The sequence below is a fragment of the Camelus bactrianus genome, chromosome 5 (assembly GCF_048773025.1).
Source record: "Camelus bactrianus isolate YW-2024 breed Bactrian camel chromosome 5, ASM4877302v1, whole genome shotgun sequence".
NCBI classification, from domain to species: domain Eukaryota; kingdom Metazoa; phylum Chordata; class Mammalia; order Artiodactyla; family Camelidae; genus Camelus; species Camelus bactrianus.
Genome location: NC_133543.1, coordinates 58,556,205 through 58,572,988, shown reverse-complemented (window position 1 = coordinate 58,572,988; position 16,784 = coordinate 58,556,205). Strand labels below are relative to the sequence as shown.

Below are 16,784 nucleotides of genomic sequence, written 5' to 3'. Positions count from 1 at the left end.
AAGCACCCCTTCTTATTCCTGTGTTTTTGTTAAAGAATCACAAGAGAGGAAAATTCCAGCAAAAGTGCCCGAAAAGAAAGCAGCACCACCTCCTAAAGGTATGTCGTCAGAATGATGTCAATAGGTCAGAGCATCAACATCGTTATCACAGCTTGTGGGCAAAGATGTATGAATCACCAGTTCAATCCAATAGGCACAACTTCTTCTCAAAGCTTCATTGTAGCAATGATTTTTTCCCTAAGACTATCTACCTGATTAATTTAATGCAAACATAAAAAGATGATAAAAAGATTGTTATGGTAAATATACAATAAAATATAACCAAAATACTTGAGGTACAGAAGCTTGTACTTAAACTTCAGTGCAACAAACGTGTCTCTCTCTTTTTTAAAAAAAAATGAGAGAAAAAGAGACTATTTTAATAGAAATTCTAAAAGTACTGCAATTTCTTTAAAATGCTTGCAGTTGTAAAGAAGCCCATAGTTGAAAAAATTGAAAAGACTTCTCGAAGAATGGAAGAAGAAAAAGTTCAAGTCACCAAAGGTATTATCATTTAAAACATCCTAGTACCATGTACACAAGTAACCTGTTTATTGATATATAGTCACATGTTAGTTGTTTATATAGTCCTCTAAACTAATATATTTTAAACTTTTGTGCAAAACAATATTCTTCACAATACAAATATATTTGTACATATTTTTTAAGTACCTGAAGTTTCAAAGAAGATTGTTCCACAAAAACCTTCTCGGACTCCAGTGCAGGAAGAAGTTATTGAAGTGAAAGGTATACATTTTTGTCTTTTAGCTACAAGTTTTAAACATTTTTATTGATGTATATGGTTATGTATACATATAGTCCTGAACAATTCACGAATCTGAAATCACCAAAATAAATACATATTATGTACATTATATTATATAATATACATTTGACATTGCACATTTATATAATTTAAGTTAATAATAACATTATCTATGTTTTTAGTTTGGCTTTAAAATTACATAATTTTTTTTTTAAATTTAAGGAAGGTTTTGTGTTTGATCACTAGTCTTCTAACTTTACTATGCAATGCATTCCATTCCATATAATGGTCCCCATCCTCTCACTTGTATGAATAAACCCTAATGGATTTGGGAAAGCACCACATCCCGTGTGAAGAAGTTGTGTCTATTTGATTCCCATTTAATACTGTTTGATAAAGGCTGCATGGGTTGTTTGTTCCTGTAGATCAAAACACGCTTTGTCTTCTTGTCAATGCTGAACTTGTTCTCAAGCTGTCTTATTAACCCACTCCTTCTGTGTCTAAGGACTTAAATATAGTGTACAACCCGTGTATTTGATCTGATGTCTCAACCTGGAAAAAGATGTACTAATGTGAAATACTCTCTTTAAAGTACCGGCTGTACATACAAAGAAGATGGTTATTTCAGAAGAAAAGATGTTCCTTGCTTCTCACACAGAGGAGGAGGTGTCAGTCACAGGTATCAGGCACATTTGAATCTGGGGACTCAAATGGAAGGGCTTCTGATGGATACGTATCCCTCTTCTTCTTACCTAAGCTGTGATTGTGTGGCCATCCCTGTCTCCTTGTGAATCTGTCATCTTTTCATTTCACATTTGTCTGTTTAAATTTGCATTTAAATACTCTTTGTAAATTATAATTACCACCCACAGTACGGCACACCAGTAACTAAAATGTACATTTTTTAAAGTCCCCGAAGTACAAAAGAAAATCATTACCGAAGAGAAAGTTCACGTCGCTGTTTCCAAAAAGACTGAGCCTCCACCTAAAGGTATTAGTGATTCATTCTAAGTTTAAAATCTTTTAAAAGTTCCATAGTAAATATCTGAATATTTAATAGATTTAGTCACACAGTCTGCAGACCTAGAGCCACTGTATATAAAGAACCTCACAGGGGGATGAGGAGACCATGAAGAGGGTCCCAGAGAGAGGAATGAGAATTCTTGGAGGCTCTGCCCCCCGCCCCACTTCAGAGAGCTTACAATCTAGTGACCAGCTATTAGGAAATGGAAATGCAATGTCCTGGAGCCAGCTGATACCCGCTCACCAGAGCTGATGGTTAGATTTTCAGGAATTTTGCTAACCAGCGTTTAACACCTCCATGATTAAAAGTTACATTATATAAACTTACAATTAAATAAATTATATTTAAAACTACGTTAATAAATGCTCAAAACTCACTACTTCCTATTTTACTGCTGTCTATGTTTCTGAAGTTGTTTGTCAGTTGCATCTGTGTGGTGGAAATACTGGGTGGTTGTGCACTGCTGCGTATCCCCTCCCAACTCTACAACAGCAGTGTCAAGGCTTTTAGCCAGGATGTGTGTATTTGCACCACCAGGGTAGTCGGAACTTGGAAATCGGCAGCAGAAACAAATTAGGGCTCTCCTCCCACCACCAATCTCTCCCACCCCCAGTCAAATTGTTAAACGATTAGAATACAAAAATTATTTAAGATAGTCTAATGCAATTGTTATAACACAGCTGCTTTATAAAAGTTTCTAAAACTGGTGTCTGAGGAGCAGGCACTGCACCTCTGAGGAAGGGATGCTCCTCCTACTCCTACTTGTTCTGAGGAAGGTGGAGGTTCCTGCAGTTAGAAGTGAATAACAGCCACAGCAGTTTCTAATTAGCTACTGGTCCCTTGCCTTTTATCCTTGTTTGTAACACATAACTTTCTTGCATTCAATTGGTATAAAACCAGAATGTCTACTCTTTGAGTCTCGTAACAGCATATGCCTTATCAAAATGCACAATTTCTCAACAACTGCCCATTTTTTTTTTTAAAGTCCCTGAGCCACCCAAGAAACCAGTCCCAGAAGAAGTGGTCCCTGTTCCCGTTCCTAAAAAGGTGGAACCCCCACCAGCCAAAGGTAGAATCATAGTTTTGAAAAAAAAAGTCACAGTGTCTGTCTTCTTGTACCTTTTTCTATGGGATCTGTGTTAATGGAATAGCACCTGTAAACCATTTGTAATATATTTAATTCTGTGTATGTTGATTTCATTAATTCGTGGCAATATGTTATGTAAGTGCCAATAACACTTTAAGACTCCAGACCATGTTGATTGGGTCTTTGTTGGCTTCATGTAATATATGTAGTGTCTCTATGGTACTGATGTACTTAGCATGGATTTTCATTACGGGTAGAGCATATTAAATTACTTCCTAAATTCTTACACTCTTATTGAGGAGTTAAGCTTTAATGTAATCGTAAGTATCTCAGAAGGAGACTAGAGTTCTCAACATTGTTTCAACAATGGTGTCTTTAAAGTTCCTGAAGTTCCAAAGAAACCTGTGCCAGAGGAGAAAAAGCCAGTTCCTGTGCCCAAGAAGGAACCTCCCGCTCCCCCGAAAGGTACACCAGAACTGATCACTGGGCAGCCCTTTGCCCCACATGCCAGTCCTTTGTTTTATACAGTCTTTGTACTATGCTGTCTTTTTATTTCGTGTCTTTTACATGCCCCTGGTGTTTTCATTTGTTTGTCAGCTTCAGGAACTGTACTCTTGACATACATTATTTATGATACCAAACATTAAAAGAAGCTGTTTTTAAAAGTAACTATATCAAACTGCTATCTTAAATTTTTAATATCTTCCTTCTCTTCGAGAAAGAAGAACTATTTGTGAAACTCATATCCTACAGGGATGCTTCTAAGAAAAACCCTTTCACCCCTGAACTATATGACTTGTTCTTAATAAAAAACATTTCCTGAGTTACAGTGAGATACCGGAGAGAGTTTGGCAGAACTGAATGTTAACTAGATAAAGACGTGCACAGTGCTGCTGGTAACTGCCACTCCTCTGAAAAGTCAATAATCCGTGCTCTTGAGTAGTTGGAAACCTCAGTTTTTGACACTTTTCACCATGTTTCTTGAGACATTAATTGAACATCAATATTTGCCGTAAATGTTACAATTATCTAATTAGTGAGTCAGGGAACCTTTTAGATAGGTATGTTTGGATTCAGATGTGCTAATCCTTGCTATGCTTTTTTGGATTTGGTTGGTTTTGGGGGTTTTGTGATAAAAGACACTACTTCATGGAGGTTATGCAGCTACAAACCACACATATCTGGTCAGTTACAGAGAAATTCAGCATAATCCAGCTTGGGAGAAAGCAGACTTACTGAAATCATGCATTTTAAGTTGTTCTCCCCTTTGCCTGATTTCTCTATATTTTCATTTTCTTCCCGAATCAGATCTACTTCTGTCTTTCTCAGGCTCCTGGCTATTTCAGAGTTTTTTATCAAATGATTTTTAAAGAATAATCTCTAATTACCTAATCATTAAAATAATAATGATTATGTGAAAATAAAATATAATGATTATAATCAAAAGGTTATATTATGAAAACCAGTACTAATACCAAAGTCTCTTGGTCACTCCTAAGGAGACAAAGAAACATGTCTTATTTATTCATAAAAATAAATACATTTAGTAACATGTATGTATAAACCTCTCATGTATGCACAACATATGATGTACACGCATAAATGTGTATCTGTATAATTATATCAAGATACTACAAATACAAGTGTAGAGGTGCAGGGGTTCATGAAAACTGTCAATATCTTATTTAAAATGGAAGCAATTTTTACCGATAATGCCTGCTGATAAGCTACATCTGCCAGTTAAAACCTCACCATCATCAACACTTAGAAGATGTAAATTAAACCCATTTGTAAACACTTTTTGGGTCATAGACCCTGTAGAAAACTAGGGAGATTATCTTAGAGAAAAACACATATATACATATCCACAAAATTTTGCATACAGAACTCCCCAAAGCCACTGACACACGGATGTCAGATTGAGAGAGCTACCCTAGCATAAGTGTTTCTTGAGTTTTGTACACACTACACCAAAAAAAAAAAAAAAAAAAAACCAGAAGATAAATGGAAAAAAATAGTAACGATAAAGATATACAACGGTTCTAACAACATCTTAGTCAAAGGTAGTCTTAGGTAAATTCCACCCATTGTCATTATAGACTCCATTTCTCGAGATTTCATAGACTCCATTTCTCGAGATTTTTCTATATACCATACCCACACGCTATATTGTTCGTGTAATTACTGACTAATTAGTTTTTATCAAAAGTGTACTAATACATAGAGAAAGAATGAATTCTGTACACATTCTTCTTGTATATAACTCATTTTTAATTGTCTGAAGGCCTCTGTAACATTACTTGGGACATTTACCACGTTGTGACCTTTAGAACACAATAGTTTAATTTTCTGCATTATTTTGCCAATGCATAGAAAATCTGTAACAACTACATAAAGATTTGTGTATGTGCCTCTGTCCATTCATAAAAGTGATCTATATCTGAACTAACATTTTATTTTCAAAACTTTAAGTCCCAGAGGTGACCAAGAAACCTGTCCCTGAAGAAAAGGTTCCTGTTCCTGTTCCAAAGAAAAAGGAAGCTCCACCAGCTAAAGGTATAGTGACTTAGTAAAGAAGCTCTATTTTTACATCTTGAGTCCGAAACATTTTTGTGTTTAATTATCTGTTGATTTAGTTTGTGTAATTCCAAATGAATGTTTTATGGTGTAAGAATTCAACAAAAGTGCCTGTCCACCTGCCTACTTTCTTACAAAATAACTGGCCATTAGCTACTTTGGAAAATATGAAGTCAACTGTAAAAATTAATGTCTTTTCAAGTTCCTGAAGTACAGAAGAGGGTTGTCACAGAAGAAAAAGTAACCGTCATCACTGAAAGAGAGGAATCTCCCCCACCAGCAGGTACCCAGTCCTATCTCCATGAGATAACCTTGTCTTCCCTTCAAGCTTCTTTAATTGCATGTGTTCTTTCATGGGCCTACCATTTCTGTGTTACTCATTTACTTTGCCCTTCTGAGAATTTTTAAATCAAATACTATCCTTTAAGTGCCAGAAATACCAAAGAAGAAAGTTCCCGAAGAAAAAAGACCTGTTCCTCGGAAAGAGGAGGAAGTTCCACCACCAAAAGGTATTGTCTCTCCATCTTCCCAAGAATCACCTTTATAATATTATGTTCCAAGGCAAATGATGATTTTGTTAGTTTTGTGACATATGTGCACTGTGAGTATGTATCTGTGTTTCGTGTTGGGCTTCAGTGAGATAACAGTGAGGTTCTAAAAGTGCACAATGTTTTTAAAGTGCCAGCTCTGCCCAAGAAACCTGTCCCAGAGGAGAAAGTTCCTGTGCCAGTTCCTGTCGCTAAGAAAGCCCCTCCTCCCCGAGGTAGGATTTGTTTCAAGCCTCTGACAAAAGTCTTTTAGCCAGTGGATTCTTTTTCCTATCTGGTGTCTTCTTGTACCCACCCTTTGTCTCTCTTCAGATAGAATTTTTGTGTGTATGTACTCGTGATGTGTACTTGTTTCCCATTTTGCTAGTGAAAGTGGTGTACTGTGCTAATCTTCCCCCAACTTTAGGGAGAGAGAACTGTTAAGATTCTTGATGTTTAAACTTCCACTTTAATGCTTTCTTAAAGCTGAAGTTTCTAAGAAAACTGTCGTAGAAGAAAAAAGATTTGCTGCTGAGGAAAAACTATCTGTTGCAGTTCCTCAAAGAGTGGAAGTCATGCGGCACGAAGGTATCTGACCGGAAGTGAGGGGAGAAATGAGTTTGCATGTGTTTCCTCTGCATCTTCTTTCCACACCGTTTAATTTAGAAGTTGTCTTTATCAGTATCTGTCTATTGTAGCCTCTAAGACTGAGTCTTTTGTGTCTCTGTTGGTCCTGAATCATTTTAAGAGAGTGAATGGGGTGCTGAAAACGTGGTAATTGTGAAAGCGGCCACACTTGGACCTAATTTGAGTGTTCTTCTCAGTCTTGGGCTGTAGTGCCCCCTTATCTGAAATCAGCCTGCTCCTTCTTCTAATGAGGAAGTCCTATGGACACACCCTAAGCAGCTAGAAGAGCATTTTCCATCTGGAGGGAACACATGGCTGTTATCAGTATTTCAGGATATTTAGGCTGAATTTAAATTAAATCTTATCTTTTAAAATATCTGCAGAGGAGGAATGGAGTTACTCAAAAGAAGAGGAAAGAATATCCGTTTCAGTTTATAGAGAAGAGGAAAGAGAGGAGGAGGAGGAGGAAGTGGAGGTTACAGAATATGAAGGTAAACAATGCAAATAAGCCAGAGGTGATCTGGAGTCTTGATGAGCTATTTTCCTTCCCAGATGGTTTTATCTGATTAATGAAAGTGACACAAATTCAGTGAACATCGACTGACCTTATTGTTGTATCTTTTGAGCAAAACACAGGATTCAGGAGCATTAATTAGAGTACACACCCAGGGTATTGCTTCTCCTCCCCTCTTATTTGGCTATATAGAAAACAAGGCTTCATGTTTAGGGGTAACTAATGGTGCAGGTGTCTCCATATACTTTTATCCCTCCGGTAGACAGGACTTGGTTTCAATATATAGTGGGTTGGCAGAATCTTCACCTTGGTAGTCTGATGTCTAAAACATGGGTAACATAAAGCACAACTCACTAATGCGTCCTGACTCACAGATTTTGAATGAGTAAGAAACTACATTACCTTATTATATTCCAGAAGTCAAGGCCAGGTCTGAGAGTAAAACACTGAACACAGAGTTTTTAAAATATCTTGTGTATGGAGAAAATAATCATATAATATCTTGAATTAGATCATCTAGTTATTCAGATGTTCCCACACCTATAATGCTAGTTCTCTGTAGTTTAAGGATTGAACAATGAGCTTTATTTCCATGTGGGGATAATCTTTTGATGAATTGAGACACCACTAGGTTTAGTGCTAAAATCCAGCATTCTGACTAAAGCTGTATATCTGAAAGAACTTCACTAAGAAATTCTAATGTAGTTCTGCTTTAAAGAGAAGTCAATAGGTGCCTTAACAAGTTAACTGTCTTCCCAATGAAAAGATGAATAGAATTGTACAGTTAGATGCCCTTGAGTGTGTCTCTGGCTAACAAAACATACCCTGCCTCTTCTCCACTTGGAAGAAAATGCATGTGAAATCCAGACATGCGGTCTTAATGCAATAGCTTAGAGCAGAGCAAGACATGACTCCCTAGAGGAAGCTACCAGTTCTGTGGTGCTTCCTGGGAAAGGCCGAGATGTTGGGCATAAGTCAGGAATGTGATGGATTCAAAGATGACCCCATTCCTTCCAGAAATGTTTGGGAAATCAAACATAACATGTACATGAGGAAAGTTCTCCTTGCATGAATATAATTTTATTTTTTGACAGTATGCATTATAAATGCATTTTAGTACTATAGACTCTAATTAAAAGGAGAGACATTTTAAGATATTCTTATGTTTTCATTAGGCTCAAGAAATTTAGAGAAGAGATGGGGTTCCCTGTTAATGTTACTTCTAGTGTTTGTAACTAGATCTTTCTATTCTATAATTAACTTTATACACATAGGCTTAAAAATCATATGAAGACTCTTGCCTTATCCTACCATACCTGCCCTCAATAAACTGGGAAAAAAGTCTTGTTTCCAAGTCTTCAGTAGGTTTTTCATGTGCAATACAGGTCTTTTCTTTCTTGTAAACCGATTTATGATTCCTCAAGTATATGTTTCTGAAAGCCCCTCAGCCTTCAAATCTAGAGTGTTATGTTATTTTTGAAACTTATCTTCAAATTCCTGTATTCTCGTACACTTAGCCGCTGGAATTGTTTTTCTGTCTTGTACTTGTCCTGTTCCTGTGAATACAAGCATTGTGATCTTAATAATACACTTAAAAATGAAATCACTGAAACGTATCTCCCATACTCCATTTGTTAGGGCGTGTGCTTTGATTAAAATCTTTTCCTTTGGGTATTTTAAATGAGCACAATCAGGGATTTGGCACATGGTAAACCTTTACTATCTTAATGACTCTTTGACCTACTGAAGTACAGCTGAAGTTAAAGATGAAAGTCACTACAGCTAATCTTCTTTAAAATTGATGTCTTTAAAGTGATGGAAGAGCCTGAGGAATATGTGGTGGAAGAAGAAGAGCTGCACTTGGTTTCTGAGAGGGTGGAAGCCGAAGCAGTTGAAGGTATCCTGATTCTGAAATTAACTCTGGCCCTCTGTGTGTCTGGCTCGTCCCCTTCTTAATGTTCTCTTGTAGTTAATTTCTTGTCTGTATCACAAATGTTGATAAATATCATGTTTATTAAGAAGAGTCTTTAAATTTTTATTAAAAAGAAAAATACCTTCTACAAACGTATTTTATCATCTTTTCAAGTGCCTGAGAAGAAAATTGTACCCAAACCGAAAATTCCGGCTAAAATAGAAGAGCCTCCACCAGCTAAAGGTACAATTCTCTCTTAAAGAAACGAGATGCCATTTGTCTTAATAGCTCTAATAATGCCTTCCGTTTTAAAACTGCCTGTTTTTGTCAGCACATATGTGTAAACATTTTTAGTGAATGTAGTCATAAATGTTTGTGTAATCTGTTTAAAAAATGAGTTCTTGCAGGAAGGGTTGTAGCTCAGTGGTAGAGTGCATGCTTAGCATGCATGAAGTCCTGGGTTCAATCCCCAGTACCTCCATCAAATAAACAAACAAACGAACAAACCTAATTACCTCCTCCTCCCCAGAAAACAAGAAGTAAATAAATAAATTTTTTAAAGAATAATCTTAAAAAAAAAAGAGTTCTTTACTCCTAAACCAAGTCTCTTCTTCTGTAATACAAACTAACATTCTTCAATCTAATCTTTCTAAAGTTCCTGAAGTACCTAAGAAAATTGTGCCAGAAAAGAAAATTCCTGCTGCAGTTCCCAAAAAGGAAAAGGTGCCCCCTGCCAAAGGTATATTGGTTTTCCTTTATTCCTGAGTAATGCTTGTGTTTTTAAATCTTAAATTGATTCATTCTTCAACTTTTTATAATATTAAGAAGAAAATAAGTGTGCCTGTGTTGCGTGTTTTCACATTCATATGCTTGACTGTGTTGCCCAATGTCTTTTAAGTGCCAGAAGAGCCAAAGAAACCAGTTCCTGAGAAAAGGGCTCCTCCCAAAGTGGCTAAGATAGAAGAACCTCCTCCCACCAAAGGTAAACGAAATCCCGCAGCTCAGCAACTAGAAACATGTCTTGTCCTCGGTTCTCCCACTGCTGTCCTTGGGTTGCACCTTTTACCTGGAGGCTATTGGTCTGTGTTGGTGGCAGTGATGTATTATTGCCTTGTCTGTGGTGGAATATTACTTACCTGTTGTGAACTTTCTTTGTGTATACCTTGTAAAATTATGTTCTAAAATCACAGTACTTTCTGGTTAATAGATTTTTTTAAAAATTCCACTTGAAGTACTGTAACCCCCTAATCCTAAAATTATCTTTCAAGTGACTGAGAGGCACATGCAAATTACCCAGGAAGAAAAAGTTCATGTTGCTGTCACTAAAAAAGTGGAGCCTCCAAGACCAAGAGGTACATGGGGCCTTTCAGTACACAGAATATTGTACTTACCTGAGTCCCTTTACCAAATACACTAGTTGCGGGTGTTGGGTTTTGTTGTTATTGTTACAGTTGTTGTTTTATGTTTGAAATTATGAAAATGTCAAGTCTTTTATGTCTGAGTTACTATTACACAGCTACCTTTTTGTGGTTTGAATGAGGAAAACAATTCTTTAAAGTGAAATCTGTCTTTAAAGTGCCCGAGGAACCCAAGAGAGCTGATCCAGAAGAAAAAGTTCCAAAACTCAAACCTAAAAAAGAGGAGGAACCACCAGCCAGAGGTATAACAACTTCTCCTAGAATCTAAATAAGCTTGTAGGTATTGAAACTAATCAAAAGAAAATGGGACCCTTAGGGAAAGTAAGTTAAATACATATTACAAAGTATATGATGCACATATACTATTCCCTATCACCTCAAAACTAAACATTTCTGATACCAGAAAATATTCTCTCTCTTCTCAGAAAACAAAGTACAGCTCCACCAAACATGTGTAGATACTTTCCCTTAAAATGTACTTGTCTTTAATGTATCCTTGTTTGTCTATATGCTAAACTCCTTGACCAAAGTGCTTGTTTCGTGTGGCAATCTTTGACTAAATTAAAAATTTTTTAAATCCTCGGTTTTCTACCTTGTGCTAGTAGAGCTTATGAAAATACTTTAGAATTAAAGTGAAGAAACTATTATTGTAGCAGAAGTTTCTGACTCATGTTTGTTTGATAGTCATTGTTTATGCTGTCTAGTTGTCTTTTTTAATTCTCTTATAAATACTACTTGATCTTCTAAAAGTTATTCAATGTCTTCTAAGTATTAAGTAACCTAGAAAAAGTATTTGTATGTATATTAAACCATGTTTATTTCCCAGCCTGTTGGTTTTTCTCACCACTTAAATGAAAATGTAAATGATGAGCACAGTGACGGTCATCTTTGTCCTTAGATTGTATGTACACGATTTCTCTTAACACATATTATTCCAAATCTTGCAATTCACTTTTCATAATTACTCTCTTTAAAGTGACTGAACTCAGGAAAAGAGCTGTTAAAGAAGAAAAGGTATCCATTGAAGTTCCAAAAAGAGAGCCTCATGTTGCTAAAGGTACATTGTGCTTTGACTAAATAATAAAATGAAGCATGAAACTATTCAGCTCTCTGCCTGCTAGTTCCTAATTTGACTCCCGTCCTTATTGTTGACTAAAGGCAGGGAATCTAACGTTGGAAATCATAAATAGCAATGTACACTCTGTAATCCCTTGACCAGCAAAGGGCATTCAGGGTCTCCCATAACCAGTGCATGAGACCATCACCAAGGAATGACATCACAGCACATTGTCACAGTCGTCCCTAAATGGGCATCAAGTAAAATGCTGCTGTTGTCAATATTATTCCAGAAGTAACTGTAACAGAAGAGAAAGAATGGTCTTATGCTCGAGAAGAAGAAGTACAACGGGAAGAGGAATATGAAGACTATGAAGAATATGATTATAAAGAATTTGAGGAGTACGAACCAACAGAAGAGTACGAGCAGTATGAAGAGTATGAGGAACGCGAAGTCGAACATTATGAAGAGTACATCACAGGTACGAGCAAAACTGCAAACCTGACGCTACATCAAATACATGCCCATTCCATTAGAACAGGAGAAAATTTTCTAATGCCCCCCAAAATTTGTAAAGAACTTTGTTTTGCTGGGTGAATTCAGAATTTTTTTTCTGTAATAACTTCTAGGAAAAAAATCTCTATAAATCTTAAGGTTACAGTTAGGCTTTGGTTCTGGGAATAATCCATTTTCCCTCTCATTTTTGTTTATATATAAAATAGCAAATGTCACTAAGTTTCCCAAAAAGGTTAGGAGTTTATCTTCAAGTGGTTGTGATCATTCGAATACAAGAGTTAAAATTTCTGAGCATCTCTCATTCTGAAGCTTGTTACTATCAAGCATGATAGACTGTTGATAAAATACACTACCCTTGGGGTTCTCATCATCAAAACTTGACAAAGATTGGTTCAAAAGCAAAGAGAGGGAAGAAGGCTAACACAAACATTCCTGTTTTATCTAATGAAGATCATATTTATAGGTATATAAGTCGCTTCCAAAAAATTGATTTATTTTACTCGAAGAATAAGTTTCTATTGGAATTTTGAAATGCATCAATGTTCTTTTGCTTATTCAATTTCTGATGTTTTGTAGCTGAATTTTGAGAATTTTCTGTGTAGTTCTACAGATAGAATTAAAACTCAATATTATGTGGAGAGGAGTTTTAACCATGATTTTGTCTACCTGAAATGATAACTCAGTATATAAGAGAGAGTCATAATTACCTAATTAAAGTAAATAGAAAGGCAGAAACAGCAACAGTAAGTTTGTCTTTTAGACCTTCTTCTACTTGGACCTCTGATTCTCACTCACCTCTAGAGGCAATGGCTACCCTGTAGATAAGATGTATTATTTTAATTCTCTGAGTCCATTGAAGAAATACCATTTTTAAACTTATGTTCTAAAGTCTAACATTAAATACCCTGTATGTATTTTTAAAGAACCTGAGAAGCCCATCCCAGTAAAGCCTGTCCCAGAAGAACCGGTTCCCACCAAACCAAAGGCCCCACCAGCTAAAGGTAGAGTGAGAAAGACATTATCAGTTACGAGACCTGTGGTTCCTACAAGTCTGTCATGCTCCAAATCCATGTTGATGTGGCCGTGTACCATTCGCGTGTGTGTTTGGGGATGTTATGTTGTACATCGTATTTCTTAATTTTTTGTTCTTACTACTCTTAAGAAATCTGGTTCAGGTTTTTAAATCTGTTAATATTGATATTTTAAAGTGCCGAAGAAAGCTGTCCCTGAAGAAAAAGTACCAGTGCTCATTCCTAAGAAACTCAAACCTCTACCGCCCAAAGGTACATGGCAGCGTAATAACTACCAAAAACATCTTTGTTACTTATGTTCTGGAGCATGTCTTACTACCTTGTATCATGTTCTTTGTTTTCACTGAATGTATTGTTTGGTCCTGATTCTTGCCTTTCACAGTGTTTCATGTATTTTTATTTACTTGGTATTCATGTGGTTGGTTTTAATGGTCTTCAATAATATCTTTAAAGCACCTGAAGAAGCAAAGAAAGTTGTTGAGGAAAAAATACACATTTCAATTACCAAACGTGAAAAAGAGCAGGTGACTACTGAACCAGCTGCTAAAGGTATAATTTCCTTCCTCGATTGTGGTTTTTTATAATGTCTCTTTTGAAATTAAATTAGCTATGTTTTGCTTTTTTGTTGTTGTTCTGTGTCTTTTCAATTAATCATTAGGAGGATATTAGATGTAAAAATATGTAAGTACAGGATAAAAAAATAATGTTACCTGAAAAGGAAAAGTGATTTCAAAATACATTCACACAAAATACATATCATACAATGGCTATGTCCTAACACATGGCTGCAATACACATAAAATAGAATGTTTGGATTTAAAATCTGTGACCATTTGGCACATTCCTGACTTATCTAAATTGGTGTAGTGACATAACTACATTCACCATAGTTCAGTATCTGTTTATTGATCCTAAAGTCATTTTGAAGATTGAAAAAAGAGTCAACTCAGTGTCTAGCCATGTTTCTCTGCTTTTTACTAGGTATTAAGTAACTTCTCTGCAATTTCAGAAAGTATACTTATCCAGAAGTAAATTTAGCTTTTCAGTAAAGGATGTTTTCTACAAGTGGAGATACCTAACACTAAACATCATTTCACACTTGGATTCTGCTGCCTCAGACTTCCTTGAGTATTTCTGTATGTTTTTATGCTAATGTGGTTCAGAATCCTTTCCATGGAAAATATGAAGTTTCTTATAGATGAACAATCACATATCTATCACATGAGAGGCAGTTGCAAAATTATTCTGATTAACAATTGCATAAATATCACGAGAGGCACTTGCAAAATTAGTCTATCTCCTTCAAGTACAACAGAGCAAACATTGGCTGGATAGCCTGTTTCTGACAGTAAAATGTCCTTATACTTAATATTTCAAGTGCCCCTGAAGCCTAAGAGGGTTGTCACAGAAGAAAAAGTACCTGTTCCTAAAAAAGAAGTAGCAGCACCTGTTAAAGGTACCTAATACCACTCTTTTTAATGTGTTGTCTGTCTTCTTTGGTATGAAATTCATGTTCAGTTCTATGTGCAAAGTTCTTCTTCTGTAACAAATGGCAATGTTCCTAACGTGTCTTAATTTTGTTGAGTAATTGGAAAATGTCCAAACCAAAGATAATATCTTTAAAGTGCCAGAAGTACCTACAAGAGAAGAAGAACCAGAAGAGATTGCCTTTGAAGAAGAAGTTGTCACCCAAGTAGAGGAATATTTTGAAGAAGAAGAAGAGTACCTTCATGAGGAAGAGGAAATCGTAACTGAAGAAGAAGTGGTACCAGTGATACCAGTCAAAGGTAGTTTATATCTCCCGCAGAGGGATCGTTGGAGTCTGGGTGTCCAATTTGGTCAGATTCTGGGGTTTTTTTTAGCACCAATGACCAATTTTGCTAATTTTAGAAACAGACAATTTTAGATGCTGAAGTATGATTTCTGCAGTTGCTTTTCACATTTTCTATCTTTTCTGCAACAATTTCCAAAAATTTTAATGATATCTTTAAAGTGCCTGAGGTACCCAAGAAACCTGTTCCAGAAGAGAAGAAGCCTGTTCCTGTTCCCAAAAAGAAGGAAGCCCCACCAGCAAAAGGTACACCACCACTGAGATCATGAGCATATAACAGACTTAATCTACCTGTCAATAGCTGTCTTCTGACTTCAAACCCTTGTGTGTGTTACTATCTGTTGTTAGAAATGTTAACTGTCTTTTATGTGGATGTGTTGGTACTGTTAGTAAGAACTTACTGATAAACAATATCTTTAAAGTGCCTGAGATTCCTAAGAAGCCAGAGGAGAAAGTTCCTGTGCCCATTGCTAAAAAAGAGAAGGCTCCACCAGCTAAAGGTACATCTCTTTATATCCATCAGTGGAATAATGTAATAATTTACCCACATAGTGTAACTTGGTGAGCCGTATCAGTTCTTTCCCCATGACAAGATTAACAATATTAATGCCACAACCACCCTGCTGGTTGCCGGAGCAGTTTACTGTGTATTCGTCTCTGAATTTTACCATCAAAGCATGCCGGCGTTTCATGCTGGGCTCCTCCTCTTTAGTGGAAAGTTCTTAAAGTAAAATAAATTCTTAGGGTAATACCAAAATGGACAAAAATCACCATTTCCTATACATCATGTGTTGTCTTTATTATCAGTCTATGTTTTTTCAGTGTTTTTTAATCTTAATTTTTGTGCATTTCCTGACCTTTGTGTTGTGGATATTATAACTGTTATTTTCCACCTTAAAGTGAAATTGTTAGGGTATCTGTGATACTTCAATAAGGTCTAAATGGTAGGATTCTTATCTATGAGTAAAAAAATGTGACACTAACCCTATTTGATATCTTTAAAGTTCCTGAGGTACCCAAGAAACCTGTACCAGAGGAGAAGGTGCCAGTTCCAGTTCCTAAAAAGGTGGAAGCTCCACCTGCCAAAGGTACCTGAACTTGCAATGTCATAATGGTTTTTAAATTTCAAGTTTGTATATGAGTGAAAAACTAAATGGTTAAATTAAATTAAATTCTATGCTCTTTGGGAATGCGATTTGTTACTATTCCTTTATGAAAGAGAAAGTATTTTATTTTAAAAGTAAAATTCTTCTTGAAATAACTTGGTCATATTCTTATGACCTTGTCTTAATATTTTTGAGACCATACTTGGACTCAAAGTTTTATGTTGTATAAAATTTTTCTCTGAATCATTTCTTTAAAGTGCCAGAAGTCCCCAAGAAGCCTGTGCCTGAGAAGAAGGTGCCGGTTCCTGCTCCTAAGAAAGTAGAGGCTCCACCTGCAAAAGGTACATCACTTCATCATTTAATGTCTGTGGGAAAAAAATTACAGTTCTTATATTTATGTACAAATTTCCTCATAACATTACATGTTATAAACAGTTGTCTATCTTGTTAGAAATATAAAAGTCAGGTGTTTTGTGATCCTTTTATGTGTCTGTTGCTCTAAGACATATAAAATAACACATTCTTAAAGACAAATAATATCTTTAAAGTGCCAGAGGTGCCCAAGAAGATCATCCCAGAAGAAAAGAAGCCAACACCTGTTCCGAAAAAAGTGGAAGCTCCACCACCCAAAGGTACATTAATCTCTAACAGAACCAAGGCAGGAAGGACCACTAACTGGTATTATACAGCCTCACTAATTATAATTAATGCTTGATGACATTGACTTTGGTGACAATTGATGCTTTACGATC

At 36.0% G+C, this 16,784-nt stretch overlaps 1 protein-coding gene across 3 annotated transcripts in view; it reads left to right on the top strand.

The window, feature by feature from the left end:
• The window catches only part of TTN (titin), a 269,061-nt gene that overhangs the window by 108,425 nt on the left and 143,852 nt on the right, over positions 1 to 16,784 (top strand). For all 3 annotated transcript variants that reach the window (XM_074363962.1, XM_074363965.1, XM_074363963.1), the window contains 31 exons: positions 36 to 98; positions 466 to 543; positions 709 to 786; positions 1,398 to 1,484; positions 1,716 to 1,796; positions 2,815 to 2,898; positions 3,298 to 3,381; positions 5,389 to 5,472; positions 5,696 to 5,776; positions 5,922 to 6,002; positions 6,173 to 6,256; positions 6,507 to 6,608; positions 7,031 to 7,138; positions 8,975 to 9,058; positions 9,248 to 9,316; positions 9,729 to 9,812; positions 9,972 to 10,055; positions 10,342 to 10,425; positions 10,650 to 10,733; positions 11,468 to 11,548; positions 11,841 to 12,029; positions 12,988 to 13,065; positions 13,273 to 13,347; positions 13,549 to 13,644; positions 14,474 to 14,551; positions 14,721 to 14,882; positions 15,089 to 15,172; positions 15,349 to 15,426; positions 15,931 to 16,014; positions 16,290 to 16,373; positions 16,581 to 16,664. In XM_074363962.1, coding sequence (XP_074220063.1) covers positions 36 to 98; positions 466 to 543; positions 709 to 786; positions 1,398 to 1,484; positions 1,716 to 1,796; positions 2,815 to 2,898; positions 3,298 to 3,381; positions 5,389 to 5,472; positions 5,696 to 5,776; positions 5,922 to 6,002; positions 6,173 to 6,256; positions 6,507 to 6,608; positions 7,031 to 7,138; positions 8,975 to 9,058; positions 9,248 to 9,316; positions 9,729 to 9,812; positions 9,972 to 10,055; positions 10,342 to 10,425; positions 10,650 to 10,733; positions 11,468 to 11,548; positions 11,841 to 12,029; positions 12,988 to 13,065; positions 13,273 to 13,347; positions 13,549 to 13,644; positions 14,474 to 14,551; positions 14,721 to 14,882; positions 15,089 to 15,172; positions 15,349 to 15,426; positions 15,931 to 16,014; positions 16,290 to 16,373; positions 16,581 to 16,664 — 2,757 coding nt within the window. The remainder of the gene's footprint in view (positions 1 to 35; positions 99 to 465; positions 544 to 708; positions 787 to 1,397; positions 1,485 to 1,715; positions 1,797 to 2,814; positions 2,899 to 3,297; positions 3,382 to 5,388; positions 5,473 to 5,695; positions 5,777 to 5,921; positions 6,003 to 6,172; positions 6,257 to 6,506; positions 6,609 to 7,030; positions 7,139 to 8,974; positions 9,059 to 9,247; positions 9,317 to 9,728; positions 9,813 to 9,971; positions 10,056 to 10,341; positions 10,426 to 10,649; positions 10,734 to 11,467; positions 11,549 to 11,840; positions 12,030 to 12,987; positions 13,066 to 13,272; positions 13,348 to 13,548; positions 13,645 to 14,473; positions 14,552 to 14,720; positions 14,883 to 15,088; positions 15,173 to 15,348; positions 15,427 to 15,930; positions 16,015 to 16,289; positions 16,374 to 16,580; positions 16,665 to 16,784) is intronic.